Raw genomic sequence first — 17,988 nt, 5'->3', positions numbered from 1 at the left:
ATTCAAATTAAAATTAAAAATAACTTTATTTATCCGTTAGGAACATCATTTGTGCAAAAGCGTCAGTGCATGCTCAGCACATAACTGGAAAAACGACAAACACAGATTATGCAACATACAAGTGTAGATTAAAACAGATGTCCGCCTATAGGGCATCTAAACAACGTATGTGATCTTGTGTATAAGATTTAGATTCCCATTTCCTGTAACATATGTCTTTAATTTTTTGCTTTCCCTGTCTAATGAGTTAAACAGGTTATGTGAAATCATAGTAATTCTAAATAGATTTTAGCTTCTGATAGATATTGTAACCTCTGTAAACTGGCATTAATAAGCAGAACTGAAGTAACTAAATTGTTTACCTGAGGCAGAGAGAAGGGCTTACAAAAATACTGTTGAGGATGTTTGGGGCATGGCTGCATCGGCCTGAACATACATATAAAAAACATAACTTATATTATTGCCTTTTGTTTGTTAAGCCATAACCAAAATTCCACAAAATGAATCACTGATATTCAGCGTTTAACAGATAACATGGAAAGTAATAAAAGAAAGAGTTACTTTCAGAAAACAATTATCTTTTTTTTGTTTTTATTTTTTTATTATTATGATTTCTTTTTACATTATTTTAATTTTAAGAAAGCTAATTTACTGTTTTAACGAATGCTGTGCATATTTACCCCACTGGTCACATAGCCACCTTTCAGCAGTGAGAGAGACTGATCTCCATTAGGATCACTAGATTAGCACAGAATAAAGCACTTGCTGTAATCCGTAGATCAGAGAACAACAACACTGTACTTAAATTATTTTACTGTTTGCAACAAATGCAACAAATTGAAGCGTGCAAAAATCAAAGATTTCTTCTCTCAACCTCTATCAAGGCACTCTATTGAATCATTACATTATTTTACATGTCAATGAAAAAATGTGTTAACAGCCATTAAGAATAAAACAGGGCTAAATCATGCACTTACGCTGGTAGAGGAGGTGTGATCTTAACGGTTTTCAAACTGTCTGAAACGGCCCTGCTGACAGGCTCATATTTCTGAGCATGGCAGACTGACTGTGATAAATGCAAAGCTTTAAGAATAATTGTTTCTATTTGTAAATATTATTACATTTTACTTTAACCAGGAGAGTCTCGTTGAGATTCAAAATCTCTTTTTCAAGAGTGTCCTGGCCAAGACAGACAGCAGCTCACGCAGGTTTAACATGGTTGGACAATGACAATATAAAATCAAATTACAGACAACATAGATTATTTTACAAGAATGTAGCTTCACTGTGTAATTTGACATATTGGTACACAATAATGCATATAAAAACATTAAAGAGCTACATGAGCATCACAGCTGTGTAAAATATGTTAACAGTAGTTTAAAAGCCAGAAAAAAGAGGGAACCATGATCCAATGCGAATGACAATATTTTGCTGCAGTAGCGTAGCCTATAACCCCCAGATCAACATAAAGATTGCACTTACTTTCGCAGAAGATAAAAGGAGCGGACAGGTGTAGTTATCTTTGTGAAAGTATCACGGCTCTGGTGCCCCAAAGCGGGTACTGTGAGGTGCCCCTGCTTGGCGCTTTTGTGCAGAGCGCACGCGGCTGCGGGTGAAGCTGCCTAATTTCAAGGCAAGAGCCACCCTGACCACAGACAGTTAAAGCGCTGCTCACTTCCTTCAGCCTGTTCTATTCTTTATTTTATTTCACACCTCAGTTCAGTGTCCTGAGGAGAAGGGCTGTTTCTGTGGTTGATGTTCATGTGACCTTCTAGAACTTTGGTTTGGCTTTGCCTGTTATACGGTCCTTCATGCACATAATTAGTTTCATTTCAATCCTTATACTTCATGAAGATGATTTTTACTACATACAGCCGATTGGATTATTGTATCTTTCACATTTCACAGAGACGGAATAGATGCCCACACATGAATAAAATGGAATTCATATGGAGGTTCAAGGTTCACAGTGCTTTACAATGCTCAAATAAATCATAATATATTGATAGACATAATAAAACAATGTATGTAAAGAAAACAAATACAAAGATGCATTATTTCAAATAGCTAAACAGACAGAAAGTAAAAATGGGGTGAATACCATTAACAAGGCAATGTAAAATGTAAAGCTAAAACACTGTTTTAAAAGATTTTGGACCTTGCTTTTAAAAGTTATGTGAGTTTGGACATTATAATCTGCATTAATCTGCATTATAATCTTCTCATTCAATGTGAGAGAGTACATGCGCATGCACATGAGTTATGAGCGTGTGTGTAACAGGGTTATATAAACGTGTAACGGTGTCACAGGAGCATGTATGCAGCAGGGTTACATGAACATGCATGTTGCAGCAGGGTTACATGAACATGCATGTTGCAGCAGGGTTACATGAACATGCATGTTGCAGCAGGGTTACATGAACATGCATGTTGCAGCAGGGTTACATGAACATGCATGTTGCAGCAGGGTTACAGTACTCTGGGAAAAATCCTCCACCAACAGCCCTTTATAAATTGGATAAGCTAGCAGAAACATACAGCACTTCTGTAAAGTTAAAAACAAAAAGAGACTCTTTCACCCTGATCTCCATCATTTCTCATTCTCTGCAGATTCTCTCCTCTGTGTGTTTTAACCCCACACTGAGGCCTCGTCAGCTCTCTGAAGCACAGAGTTTGTGTCGCTGGCTGCGTTTGTCACTCTCTGAAGGCTCTGCTCTGAGGTGAGAAACAGGAAGAGACTCAGTCACACATAAGTGCGCCTCCAGTTACACTGTTAAAAGGGAACCAGAGTGGCCACACAGTCCCTTGCATTCCCTATCCACTCTGTTGTCCCCGAGAACGGATTCCTTTCTTGACTTAGTGGATTATATATCTCAGAATCACTTGAAGATTTTACATTACAGAAGTATATTTTTCACATGTTAAAAAATCATACTAAATAATATCCACAGATACAATTACAACATATTGAGAGTTAAGTGGGGGATATTCCTCAATAGTTTTAACCAAATAAGGAGGAAGACTGAAAATGACTGCATCACACAGTGATGAACTGGATGAACTGTAACTTGCCTGGTGTGTATCTGTGCTTTGTGTCTTCTGCTCAGCACAGACCTGCTGACTTTGCAGTTTCATAAAAATACAGCATGTACACAGAACTGTCTTTTGCTTTTCTGAACGGCTGGTACGGTTATAATGGTGAGAATATCCAGGCGGGAACTTGTTACTTACAGTACGAGAGCGTCTGCTCCTCCCTCTCTCTCTGTTGGTGCTCTTCTTCCTGCTGAAATGGGGGAAGGGGAGGGGGGGTTGAGTACAGACCTTCAGGAGCTGTGGATCAGCCATCCCAGACGACATTCTGTCATAACATTCCTACCTGCTCCTCTGAATTCAACAGCAAATTAGTAAAAATACTGCATACCTCTCTGATAGCTAATGGTGAATTTCTATAATCATGTCTTGTGATGATTGATACCCAGATGCTTTTGCATTGCAAACATTTAACTTGTGCACACCATGATAGCAAAGAGTGCAAAAGGCACTGTGATTCCAACAACCCTCCATACAAGCGCTGTCATATCTCCTGCTGTAAATAAACAGAGATAGCATTTCAGTTTACATTTATATTGCAGAGACTACATTCCAGAGTCGTGAAAAATAAGTGCATGCATAAATGTAGGAAGGTCAATGCAACACTCAGAAAATCAAATAAATCACAGTTAAACATGAGTTAGGTGTGTGCTTTGGCACACACCTTTGGTGATGGCTGCTTTGTAAAATCTGTCTTACATTACATTGTTATGAAATATTCGGTTGTCATTCCGTTTTAAATTACTAACGCTGGTTTTGCGATAGGGGATGAATACCGCATGGGGGCCCCCTGGTGGCCACGGGGGCCCTAAGCAGCCGCTTAGTTCGCTTATGCCTCGGGCCGGCCCTGCATGCATTATTTCCCAGTAAAACAGAAGGTGGGCAGACACTCACATTTCACATTGACTGCAGGGGAAGTGACTCCTCCTGTAGCACAGGAGTAGAGATCTGTATCATCAGTGCTGGCTAAACTGAGGGAGTATTTGTACTCATAGAGCACAACTTCTCCATTCCTGTACCAGGTAAAGGTTGGGCTGCCACTCAAAGTGCAGGTGCTGCTACAGGTCAGTGTTCCTCATTCTCTGTCACTTTCACCTGAAGACCTGCATACAAGAATAAACATGATAAAAAAAAACATTCTGTTTCTATTAGAAAATGATTAGGTGTTAATAGTATATAAAGCAAGTTTAGAATTGCCTGTAACTGTCAATGAGACTCCAGGATGACCAGTATATTTTCCACCATAACATTTAGTCAGGAACCCAAATCGGTATGTTCCTGAATCAGTTTCACTCAGTTGGTTTATTCTGAAAGTGCAGTCATTGTTCTGATTCCCCAGGTACTCCACACGGTCAGAGTACTCTGGGTCCTGGGACAGGTCCTCAGGCTCCTGTGGCTTGTTCCAGTGAATAAACCAGAATGTTTTCTGCACTGTGTGAGATGTGGGATATGAGTAAGTGCAGCTCATGTCTACTGAAGACCCCTTTAAGGCACAGATTCTCTCAGGGGTGTAAGTCACTCCCCATCCCGTCTGGCTCAGAACACCTGAAAAATAAAAAACACACACACACGCAGACACACATACACGCACATACACATACACACACGGGCGTGCACACACACACACACGCACACACATACAGGCGTGCACACACACACATGCACAAACATACACACGAACACATGTATACATTCACATACATACACACACACATGCGCACGCATACGCAAATGCACGCACACACACACACACACACACACACACACAAATTCACGCACGCACACACACAAACACACTGCTCAGAAATCTTTTAAAACACAGATGTTTTGACAACATGACAGATAAGGGATTCAATTAACAAAACTTTAAAACAACTGCACCTAACTTCTCCAAAACAATGGAACATCAATAATTGTACTTGTATTTCAATACTAACTGATGTCAGTAGATGGCAGTAGCCACCAATCAATGTGAGATTCGCCAGCAAAGTGTGAAGAGGAACTTCATCTTATAAGTTCTCTCTTTTTTTCCCCTCTCTTCAGATGAGCGATGTTGCACTACTCTAAACTAATGTTCTGTAGAACATTATTTTATATGAATTATATACATTCTTTAATGCAATTTAAATGCATTCACTTTTGTTGCTTCTGATTGAGCTAATGAAGGGAGACTAATAAATAGGAACACATCCTGATAAATACTATATATGCAGACTGAAACATCAGAACAACATTTAGAAAAAAACACACAAACAATTTACCTGACACAGAGAGGACGATTACCAACAAGGTATTGAAGAGCATGGCTGCATCAGATTGAAAATATTTATCCAAATACACATATACAGCTCTTGATTATTATTTACACTGTGAAAATGAACAGCAGAAACAAAGACTGTCAGAGTATTCTGTTAATTTGCAGAAATACCATAATAACAATTACTACACAAGCACACACAGTGAGTTAATGTGCTGTTAATGTGATTCCAGAAAGCAGAGACTCAAACAGCCTTTTAATTGATGAATGATATTTGTATGGAAGGGGCTGCAATCATTTGTAGTCCGAAAATGCATTTTATTTTATATTTGATTCCAGTTTAATCTTCTTGCACCACAAAATATTGTGACGTAGTTTTGACTAAATGAAATATGATAATGCACTTACCACGAGAGAGTTCTGATCTGGCCTCAGTGATTTGTTAATGTGCCATTAGTATTAAACAGCCTTTCAGACAGAGCAGTGTGTCTGAATATGATCGCAAATGAAATGCTTCACATTAAATATAAAAGTAGAATGTCAGATCTGTCTCACTTCCTGAAGGTCATACACATTTTCGATTTTATCAGATACAAGCATTTGAATAAAATATACAGAGTCCTTTGCTTTGTGTCTGGACTGGACCAGTAGTGCCTTTTCAAGAAGACTGGATAATTCTCATTTCTTTGCCCCCACTGTATTATTGAAATTCAGATGTCAATAATTATGTTCATTTTTGCATATTACGCTTATAAAATAAACATAACTACCATGTTTACAAAAAAGATTCTGGATTACAACACAAACTGTTGCTTAGATCTGAGGCGTTGCCTATTCCAATACATCCATCAATCCATCCATTATCTACACCTGCTTATCCTGAGCTGGAGCTGGTGCTGGAGCCTATCCAAGCATGCATTGGTCGAGAGGCAGGAATACATCCACAGGTCTCTCAGTTTGGGTATCAGCCCCCTCTGTTCCCGGAACTGGAGAGGGACATCGGGGTGCCGTCCGCCGGGTTCCTTGTCCGGCGGTGTCGGGCCACTTGGAGAAAAGTCCGCGCGTCGCTCCTACGCTCCTCTGCTCGTCAGAAAAGACTTGCTGACGGGCGTCGCCGTCCTGCGCCTCCCTATCGGGTGTGTCAACGGGCGTGGCTCTCCACTCGGGATCTCCCTCTACGGGTAGAGTCTCATGAGCTCGCTCCTCGCTGCGTGGGGCCCTTTGAGATCATCCGTAAGATCAACCCTCTCACTGGTCGCCTGCAGCTCCCTCGCTCCATGAGGATCCGCCCCGCGTTTCATGTCTCCCGTCTAAAGCCGGTTCTCGTGAGCGCGTTGGCTCCGGCGGACCACCCGCCGCCCCCGCCTCGGCTCATTGGTGGGGAGCCTGACGAGTGGGCAGAGGGGTTCAGTTTCTCATTGACTGGGAGGGCTATGGCCCTGAGGAGCGCTGTTGGGTCCCATCTAGGGACATTTTGGACCCTGAGCTTATTCGGGATTTTCGCAGGCGTGGTTCTGAGGGACCGTCTGGGGCCGCTCCTTAGAGGGGGGGTCCTGTCATGGTTCTGGGTGGTAGTGGCTATCCTTGGCCACTGGAGGGCAGCCTTGTTACTTCTTTCCCCTAATCGAGCTAATTGGGATCACCTGCTGTAGTTCATATTTTAGCTCTCGCTGGCCTGCAGTCAGTGCTTGTGTGTCAACTTTGGTTACACGTAAGCCAGTGTTCTGTGAGTGTGTTTGTAACATTTCAGTGCTGTAACAGTCTTTCATCCTATTTTGGAAGAGATCTGTGTTGTACTGAAGGCTGAGATTTAAGGGATTATTTACTATAATTGCACAATAATCTCTTACTTGGTGTTGCAATTTGGGTGTTTTTCTATCAATCCTCATTTCGAGGGATGTTTTCTTTAGTTTTCACCTTCTTTACACTCTCTTTTTATGAGACAGCTTTATTATACTCCTTTTTCTGTTCGGTTTTGCCCTTATCGCTGAGTAGTTTTTTGTTAGTATTTAACGGCAGGATTTACCACCCAGAGAAGTATATTATTCTGTTCTGTCTAGTTTGAATACTCCTTGTCCTTTAGTGCTTATCATCCCCCCCCCCCCATCACACATGTGGGATGTTTTTTAAAAATACCTGTTTAGTGCCTTACCTGCACATGTTCTATTCCATCAGCAGAACCCAGGGGGTAACACCTACAGTACACGGTTTACTTACAAAATTCTTCAAGCATAGGTTTATTTTATTTGTTTCATTGAATGATTGTTTAAAAAATTCAAGGTATGCTCTGAATTCTAACGTTTGGTAGTACAAAAACAAACACTAAGAATGTGAAAAACAAATTCACGTTATGTGAATTTATACTCTAGATGGTATCAGCTCAGTAATAAGCACAACATAATCACAAAATGTGCACAAGAATGTCTGTAATAGTAAATGTTATACAAGTATTAATAAAAAATAAAAAAAATTTTGAATTACATATAAAGCCAAATTCTGCAGTATATTTGGCCAACGAATACATTCAGCAATGATAATGGCTTTCAGGCACCAACATCATAATAATACTTTGTGTACAATATGAAGGCATGAGCTGTTATGCATGTAAATGTTGATAGAATGCCAAAGGAATGATCCATTCTGAGCACATCTTTGCAGACTCCAAAAACCACAGTCATCCTGGTCATGTGACAAAGGCACAGTCATGTGACCTGAGTTCATGAGGAGAGTTTATGTTCACTGGTTTTAATAAATACTTTAAAATGTATCATCCAGTGAAGAAAATGTTTGGTTCATACCGCTTGAGGATTACTTTGCAGACAATCTGCTGTTTAAAGTTCAAGAAAAAACTCAGAAAATGCTCACACATTCAAAGAAAATGTCCAAATATACACTGAATAATCAGCATTGGTCCACAGTTTATGAAGCAAGATATCTTCCTGGTTTATTTTCACATGTCCAGTTTTCGAAGTGTACTGTAGAGGACACAGTCTTCCTTTACCGATGGTGCTGGTGACCTGCATGGAGAAAACAGCGCATTTAGACTCTATTAAAGTCACAGACGTTCTCATTCTCATTTCAGTCGATCCTGCCTGAGCCTTTATCACATTTAGACACACCTTGCAACATGACGCACAAGCAGAAGCTTTAGCTACAGAACAGTTATCTGGAATTTTGGAAAACATTACATCACTGTGATGTCATAGGCTTAGGTCACCCAGCAGGGAGATGAAAAGAGAAGAAAGCTGCCAGGCAGAACAAAACAAATGATGAATCTAGATCAGCAGAACATCCAGTCCTCGTGTTACCACGTTCTTCTTTTGACCAGGCAGAGAAGTTCTTAGCAAAGCAGCAGCGAGAGATTACAACATTTTAAAATACTTGAACTGGGCTATGGGACTGCAACAAACAAATAACCAACATTTAGAAATAGTGTGCATCAAGGCAACACCCGGTCCTACGAACACATAAATATATGAACTGTTACAGATGTACTGAGAAGTACTGGAATCTCAGAAATGCTCATTTGCATTTTTCTCTGAAATGCTCAATTGTATTTTGTTTCAAGGGTTTGTTTTGTACAGGCTTACATGACCAAGTGTTATGGATGTACGTTTTATTGCTATCATTAATTTCTAATATTGTACACGCTGATGTAAATGTAACACATCTACTACGGTTAGAATCTAACTACTCTGTGTTTTTGTTTCCAACATAAATCATAGCACAACAATCTCAGCTCTCCCCAATGAGACACTCTGGTCTATCCAGTGAGACGCTCTGGTCTACTAACCAGTGAGACACTCTGGTCAATCCAATGAGAAGCTCTGGTCAATCCAGTGATACGCTCTAGTTTATTATCCAGTGAGACACTCTGGTCTATCCAGTGAGACACTCTAGTTTATTATCCAGTGAGACGCTCTGGTCTATCCAGTGAGACACTCTAGTTTATTATCCAGTGAGACGCTCTGGTCTATCCAGTGAGACACTCTAGTTTATTATCCAGTGAGACGCTCTGGTCTATCCAGTGAGACACTCTGGTTGCGGCTGTTAGCAGGTTGAACAGAGGGCCGGAGTGGTTGCAGGTTTTTTGTTCTTGCCCAGGCGTAAAGACACCTGATTCTACTCATCAAGGTCTTGATTGAAGACCATGATGAGTTAACTAGTTGAATCAGGTGTTGTAGTGCTGGGCTAAACCAAAAACCTGCATGGAATGGACACTCACCTGACCCCAATCAGAGAGAGAAGTCTATAATAAAAGCTGCTGGAGAGAGATAATAGACCTGACACAGCGACAGTCAGCACAGGTAGTATAAAGGTGGGATATTCTCACCTGGGGGCAGTACTGGAGGGGCGGAACTGGATGCTGGCGTACTGAACAATGGAGTACAGAACCTACTCCTGATTGCGGGTGTTAGCGGGCAACACAGAGAGGTAGAGGGGAACTTCACCGTCGTCTCTGTCCGTACCCTGTGTTCCAGTGTGACTCATTGCCATCCCTGAGACGTTGCCATAAATGGGACTTTTATTCCCCTGCAGGGTAAAGAAAAGAGGCAGGAGAAGGATGGGAAAGTTCCACAGAAAGTACCTGTTCATTTCAGTGAGCTCCTCAGAGCTGGAGTGAGCTACTCGCCCCCATTAACTCCAAAACATGCATTTAACCTGATATAAAAAAATCAGCTAATGAATCAATGTTTTATATTCAAATACATGCCATCAGCAGAACCAGACGTTTCAGATGTAATACACTTAATACAATTTATTTTGTCTCTAACATGACCAATTTTACAGTGGGTTTTCTTAAAATCTTGGAAAGATTTCACACTGAAATACTCATTCATATATTCATTTCAAAGTATATATTTTCAATAACCAATAGCAATAAACCTTCATCACAACAATAATCTCTTTGTATTTATTCACTGAAATCAGGTGAATACAACACATAAAGTACAAGTCACTCTCCCTGCCTCTGTATGTAATGAACAGATTATTATATGCACAAAAGCAGTATTGTACGGTGTAGCATGTTTCTGTCATATACTACAAACCCATTTGAGAAACCGAAACTGTCCTTTATAGGGGAATACACATATTTAACTCCTGAAATATTTCCATTAAGCATGTCTACACACTGAAAAATGACACAGAGATCATAACCACTGTACATAATCTAATAAACCTTCAAGGCCATTTGGCACACACTGCTCTGCTTTCTAATTATTTGTAAGAAAGGTGCTATGTAAATAAATAAATCATGTCTTATGATTACTGTTATAAAGCATTATGAGTGTTAAACAGTCTTCATAACTCTAATTATACTGTATTATGAGCAGACTATAAGGCATTATAAGTAGTATATAATGGATTATAGACAGGCATCATAGAAAGTGTTATTGAATTTCAGTTTTTACTTAAACAATGTATACAAATAAAATAATATTACATCCATAGATAAATACATATATGCATATATGTAGACTGATTTCATTGACTCACCTGCCTGTCCCCTTCTGTCTCATTTGTTGATTTTCTCCTCCTGATTATTCAGAAAAAAATAATAAAAATAAAAAGTAAATCTACCTTCAGACAAATATTTAAAGAACCCCCTCTTGTGCAAACAACAATTTGCATTTTTTTGAATGATGTGTATTGCTGAGGCAGTAGTGTCCATGTATGTGTGTATTTTTTATTATTCAGATGTCATTTGGTTACAGGAAATGAGCTTGAGTTATAAGAGGTTTCTTCCTGCCCAGTAAATGTAGTTCTGCTTTATTCAGACCAACACTGGAGCTCATGGGCAAATTGATGCTCTTGACAAGACTTTGTTATGGTCTGTAACTGTCCACATTATTCATATTAAGAACAAGCTTTAAGGTGATTCTGTTACCACATCATACAGGTTTGATAAACTAATTGGGACACTCAAACGCATCAGTCAGAGTTTATAAAATTGACATCTCAATAAAACAAAATGTCTAATAATGCAGTGGTCTAAGCACTAATCAGACATTAGAGGGGGGTATGGCATCAGCATGATGTAACGTAGCTAAAGCTTGACAAAAACATTCCACAAAAATGTGCACTCGTTTTAAACTATGAGTCTAAATCAGACATACAGTAATTCACACTGGAGTGACTACAAACCGACTCATTTACAACCACGTACCTCAGGCACACAACACCCAGAAACACAAGAGCCAAAATGGCAGCCACTCCCACAGCTGCAGCCACGATCAGTGACTGACCTCCTAAGTCAGAGAGATGTAGCCCTGTCAGTTATGATATAGCAGTGTTCATTTCATAACATGCCTCACCAAGGTCCTTAAGGCAAAAGTTCATAAATGTTTAAATACACCCCTTATATGCCTACCTTTACTAAAAATTTCAGTACATTTGAATTTTACTGAATTCAATGCTGGCATCATGATACTTTTAGTTAAACTGCTCATCATCATTATCTACCATGATCCAATTCGGATTGTAGCACCAGTATCATGATCAGCATTGGTTTGTAGCCTCTGGATCATAATCAATATCGTATAAAATATCGTATAAAATATGTTCTGGTCCTACCTTGCACTGTGACCAGTAGAGCAGAAGCATTCTGAGCTCCAAGTCTGTTCTGTGCCTCACAGTAGTACTGTCCTCTGTTCCAGGATCTAAAGTTAGAAAAGTTCAAACTCTGTCCAAATCCTGCCTGCCAGACTCCAGTGTCATTCTTCTTAAACCAGGTGTAGTTCTGCACTGGTGGGTTGGCATCGCTGCTGCAGGTCAGAGTCACTGAACTGCCCTCCACTATTTCACCAGAGGGGCTCACTGATACTGAGGTGTTGTTGGGAGCATCTGAAATCAATAGAGAAATGTGTTAAATTCCATATAATTTATCAATCTCTGTGATTTGTCTCAAATAGTTTCAGAACCATTTATTGCAAAGGAAAGTTTATAATGAAGCTGAAATAGCACACTGCAAATGCTTTCTTTGTTTGGAAATGAGTAGAATTTACTGCATCCTTTTATGGGGGTTGGTGAATGGCCTTGAGACACAGGATAGAAAAGCTTTCAATAATGACAGCAGTATTTAGATAAGAAATTTTATTTAGCATTGTTTAGAAAGGTTAAAAATAGAAATAGAAACACGCAAACCTGTTTGCTTGGTTTATTAAGAGTAACGATTACTTGGTATAAAACATCTACAGTACATATGGTATGATTGTTTGCCCTGTGCAAACTCAGAATGACTACTCGTTTAACTTATGACATGTCCGTATCATCTGGCTCACTCATCATGTTAAATCAATTATATCTTCATAAGATTCTCCCTTCACTGGCCAGTGTGACTGCTTTACTCCGTGTCTTACGATTGCAAAGTTTCCTAAAGATACTTAGGAGATATTGACTCTCTGCTCTGTGTGTCTGAAGCTGAGATGCACTGATATACTCACACTGGACATCGAGGCGTTTAGGAGGAGATCTTTTTGTCCCAATAGCATTCTCTGCCTCACAGTAGTATTCTCCTACATCCTGCAGTGTGATGTTTTTAATAATGTAACTCCGTTCTGTTCCTCTCCTCAAGAATACAGATCCAGTCTTCTTTAACCAGGTGTATCTCTGCACTGGTGGGTCGGCATCACTGCTGCAGGTCAGAGTCACTGACCTGCCCTCCACTATTTCACCAGAGGGGCTCACTGATACTGAGGTGATTTTGGGAGAATCTGAAAAAGAAAATAACAGGTCCTGCAGTTTTATATAGATGTCACACTGAGGTGTTCTTGGGAGCATTTAAATTAATTAGAAAAATGTGTTAAATTCAATATAATTTCTCACTCACTGTGTTGCATATCAAAGCACTAGCAGGGACATTTATTTCAAAGTAAAGTATATAATGGAGCTGAAATCCCACAATGTGAATATCCCAGTATGTTGTGCTTTGTTTTAAAATGAACTGGATATACTGCAGCTTTTTAAAGGTTAGTTCGCAAATGACTCAGGACAGGCAAGTTTTCAAAAGTGACAGCAATATTTAGATATAATCATTTTTAGCATGGTCATTAATAATGATAGCTTCATTCTGTTAATGTTCAACCACTACATGTGACATTTTTTTCCCTGTGCAAATTCAAAATGACAACATGCTTTACTTAAGACATTTCAGTGTGATCAGGCTCATCATTCTCCTCCACTGGCCAGTGTGACTGCTTTACTCAGTGTCTTACTACTGTGCAGTTGCCCAAAGACGCTCAGGCGATACTGACTCTCTGCTCTGTGTGTTTAAAGCTGAGATGCACTGATATACTCACACTGCACATTAAGACGTTTAGGAGGAGAGATGTTTGTCCCAATCACATTCTCTGTCTGACAGGTGTATTCTCCTGCATCCTGCAGTGTGATGCTTTTAATGGTGTTACTGGATTCTCTCCACGAGGATTCAGCTCTGTTATTCTTATACCAGGCGTATCTCTGCACTGGTGGGTTGGCAGCGCTGCTGCAGGTCAGAGTCACTGAACTGCCCTCCACTATTTCACCAGAGGAGCTCACTGATACTGAGACGCTCTTCGGAGGATCTGAAAGAGATAATAACAGGTCCTGCAGTTTTATATAGATGTCACATTGAGGGGTGACATCTATATAAAAATACTGATATACTGATACTGAGATGCTCGTGGGACGATCTGAAAGAGAGAACAATAATTTGTAGTTTCATGTGAAATTTAAACCTGACTCAGGCAGACATAGTGTTTTCAAATCATTGCATCATAGCATGTTTTCAGGTATTGAAATTTCATCCAGTGCTTTAGTGTCAGTACATTTACATGCAGCATAAAATAATCTGTACAATTTAGTGGAAAATTATGGCTGAAATATTTCAAATTTGTGAGATTTGAAGAATTTTGAAAATCACAAATATTGACGACCACACAAGTTTGCCTAGCACTCACATCTCACATTAAGAGCCACTGCAGGGGACCGAAGCTCATAGCCTTTCACAGCACAGGTGTAGCGGCCTCGGTCTTCACTGCTGGCTGTGAACTGGTGACTCTGATCAGTGAAGGACAGAGGAGATCCACCCCTGTACCAGATGAAGGCTGGGCTGCCAGTCAGAGTGCAGGTGGTGCTACAGGTCAGTCTCACACTCTGTCCCTCTGTGACTGTGCCAGGATTCACCATCACCTGTAGATCTGCAAATAGCAAATTAGACCTGTAAAAAAACTTCCATTCATACTTGTGGGAAGAAAATCTTCTGAGTTTATAGCCTAAAATAATTACCTGTAACTGCTAATGTGACACCAGGTTCTCCAGTAGAATTTTCAACATCAGTCAGGTCAGTCAGGAACCTGAATCGGTATGTTCCTGAATCAGTTTCACTCAGTTGGTTTATTCTGAAAGTGCAGTCACTGTTCTGATTCCCCAGGTACTCCACACGGTCAGAGTACTCTGGGTCCTGGGACAGGTCCTCAGGCTCCTGTGGCTTGTTCCAGTGAATAAACCAGAAAGTTTTCTGCACTGTGTGAGATGTGGGATATGAGTAAGTGCAGCTCATGTCTACTGAATACCCCGTTAAGGCACAGATTCTCTCAGGGGTGTAAGTCACTCCCCATCCCCTCTGGCTCAGAACACCTGAAAAATACAAACAAACACACATGCACACACACACACACACATGCAGACACACATACACGTACATACACACACACACACACACACACGCGTACACACACACATGCGCACACATACACAAATGCACACACACACACACACACACACAAATTCACTTCTCAGAAATCCTTTAAAACACTGATGTGTTGGCAACATGACAGATAAGGGATTCAATAAACAAAACTTTAAATAAACTGCACCTAACTTCTCCAAAACTATGGAACATCAATAATTGTACTTGTATTTCAATACTAACTGATGTCAGTATATGGCAGTAGCCTCTGATCAATGTGAGATTCGCAGGTACAGGAAGTCTTGCTTAGTAGCTAGCTTTGCTAGAATGTAGTAGCACTGAAATACTTGTGTCGTCATTCTAAGAATGCAACATGCACAATCAACAGATCTGATCATTTAGTACAGGCACAGAGATTTATATCATGCCTCTGTCTCAGTTTCAATGCTGAGTGTGAAGAGGAACTTCATCTTATCAGTTCTCTCTTTTTTCCCCTCTCTTCAGATGAGCGATGTTGCACTACTCTAAACTAATGTACTTTAGAACATTATTTTATAGAAATTATATACATTCCTGGAAAAAAAACACACAAACAATTTACCTGACACGGAGAGGACGATTACCAACAAGGTATTGAAGAGCATGGCTGCATCAGATTGAAAATATTTATCCAAATACACATATACAGGTCTTGATTATTATTTACACTGTGAAAATGAACAGCACAAAGAAAGACTGTCAGAGTATTTTATTAATTTGCAGAAATAGCAGAATAACAATTACTACACAAGCCCACACAGTGAGGTAATGTGCTGCTGATGCCTAATAATGCTTTGGGTTTCATGAAGAGCTCACACAGATTCCAGAAAGCAGAGATTCAAACAGCATTTTACTTGATGAATGTTATTTGTATGGAAGAAGCAGCAATCATTTCTAGTCAGAAAATACATTTTATTTAATATTTGATTCCAGTTTAATCTTCTTGCACCACACAATACTGTAACACAATTTAGACTAAATGAAATGATATGATAACACACTTACCAAGAGAGAATTCTGATTTGGCCTCAGTGGTTTTCTAATGAGCCATTAGTATAAAACAGCCTTACAGACAGAGCAGTGTGGCTGAATGTGACCGTGAAGAAAGTACTTCAAACTAAATATAAAACAATGTGTTACAGATCTGACTCACTTCCTGAAGGTCATACACATTTTAGATTTTATCGGATACAAACGTTTGAATAAAATATACAGAGTCTTTGCTTTGTGTCTGGACTGGACCAGTAGTGCCTTTTCAAAAAGACTGGGTAATTCTCATTTCTTTGCCCCCACTGTATTATTGAAATTCAGATGTCAATATTTATGTTCATTTTGGCATATTATGCTTATAAAATAAACTTAACTACTATCTTCACAAAAATGATTCCGGATTACAACACAAACTGTTGCTAAGATCTGAGGCATTGCCAATTCCAATACATCCATCAATCCATCCATTATCTATACCCTCTTATCCTAAGCTGGAGCTGGTGCTGGAGCCTATCCAAGCATGCTTTGGGCGAGAGGCAGGAATACACTCTGGACAGGTTGCCAATCTATCGCAGGGAACACACACCATTCACTCTCACATTCATACCTATGGGCAATTTAGAGTCTCCAATTGGCCTATTTGTAGGTTATTGGACCGTGGGAGGCAACCGGAGTACCCGGAGGTACACGCAAACTCCAGACAGAAAGGCCCCAACCCGAGATTCGAACCCAGTGCCTTCTTGCTGTGAGGCGACAGTGCTACCCACTGCACCACCGTGCCACCCCTATTCCAATACATGTACAGTAGAGGTTAATATAAAAGTGACTGTAAAAGGTGTGATAGGCATCAGGCACAGGTAATCACTGATACATTCAGGAGCCCTATACAAAATCCATTACCTAAACCAGATTATTTAATTCAGTTTAGTAAAAGATCGTCCAAGAAATTGATCTGAAATGTACATACAGGACTCATCGATTTTAATAATTGCCCCATCTACAGGTAGATTGAATGTATTGCATCCATCTATCCCTCCGTGGTAATTTTTACTGCCACAATCAGCTTGCTTTACCATTGCTACCATACATTGCTCAGTCGTGTTTATGTTTCATGCATCGGATTTTTGACATGAAGACGAAACATCAACAAAACGTTGCTGTAGCTTAGCCTATAACCCTCGTATTAACATAAAGATTGCACACACTGTACTTTCACAGAAGATGAAAGGAGTGGACAGGCGTAGTTTTCGTATCTTTGTGTATGGCAGCAGTGCAGTATGGTGGTTTGGAGGTCCAGAGTGTGACTGGGAGCTCTGAGGTTGCAGTTTCCATCCCCACCTGGAGCACTGCTCTGGGGCCCCAAAGCGGGTACTGTGAGGTGCCCCTGCTTGGCTCTTTTGTGCAGAGGAGTAGCGGGCGCGGCTGTGGGTGAAGATGCCTAATTTCAGGCGAGAGCCACCCTGACCACAGACAGTTAAAGCGCTGCTCACTTCCTGCAGCCTGTTCTATTCTTTATTTTATTCCACATCTCAGTTCAGTTCTGCTGGTGCAGCACTGTTTCTGTGGTTGATGTTCATGCGACCTTTTAGAACTTTGTTTTGGCTTTGCCTGTTATACGGTCCATCATGCACATAATTAGTTACATTTCAATGCTTATACCTCATGAAGATGATTTTTACCACATACAGCCGACTGGATTATTGTATCTTTCACATTTCACAGAGATGAAATAGATGCCCACACATGAATAAAATGGAATTAATATAAAAATGATTTTATTTAATTTGTTTTTTTGGCGGGGGGGGGGGGGGGGGGGGGGGGGGGGGGGGGGGGGGGGGGGGGGTTGCAGGCAAAACATGATGGCCATATAAAGAAAATAATAATAATCTTTATCAAAACAGAGGTTCAAGGTTCACAGTGCTTTACAATGCTCAATTAA

General features: G+C 40.2%; 1 protein-coding gene and 1 long non-coding RNA gene across 2 annotated transcripts in view; one reads left to right on the top strand and one right to left on the bottom strand.

Annotated features, from left to right (window-relative positions):
- The window catches only part of LOC118232142 (basement membrane-specific heparan sulfate proteoglycan core protein-like), a 1,449,502-nt gene that overhangs the window by 1,385,779 nt on the left and 45,735 nt on the right, over positions 1-17,988 (bottom strand). The window contains exon 3 of the mRNA XM_035426794.1: positions 14,290-14,529. Within this exon, the coding sequence (XP_035282685.1) occupies positions 14,290-14,529 (240 nt within the window). The remainder of the gene's footprint in view (positions 1-14,289; positions 14,530-17,988) is intronic.
- On the top strand, positions 1,498-17,509 carry LOC118232591. Its single transcript, XR_004766345.1, has 3 exons — positions 1,498-1,533; positions 3,738-3,741; positions 17,394-17,509. It is a non-coding gene; the product is annotated as an uncharacterized LOC118232591 (long non-coding RNA).

Source organism: Anguilla anguilla, chromosome 1 (genome assembly GCF_013347855.1).
Source record: "Anguilla anguilla isolate fAngAng1 chromosome 1, fAngAng1.pri, whole genome shotgun sequence".
NCBI classification, from domain to species: Eukaryota; Metazoa; Chordata; class Actinopteri; order Anguilliformes; family Anguillidae; genus Anguilla; species Anguilla anguilla.
Note: the sequence above shows the minus strand (reverse complement) of the source record. Positions and strands in the feature narration are given on the sequence as shown.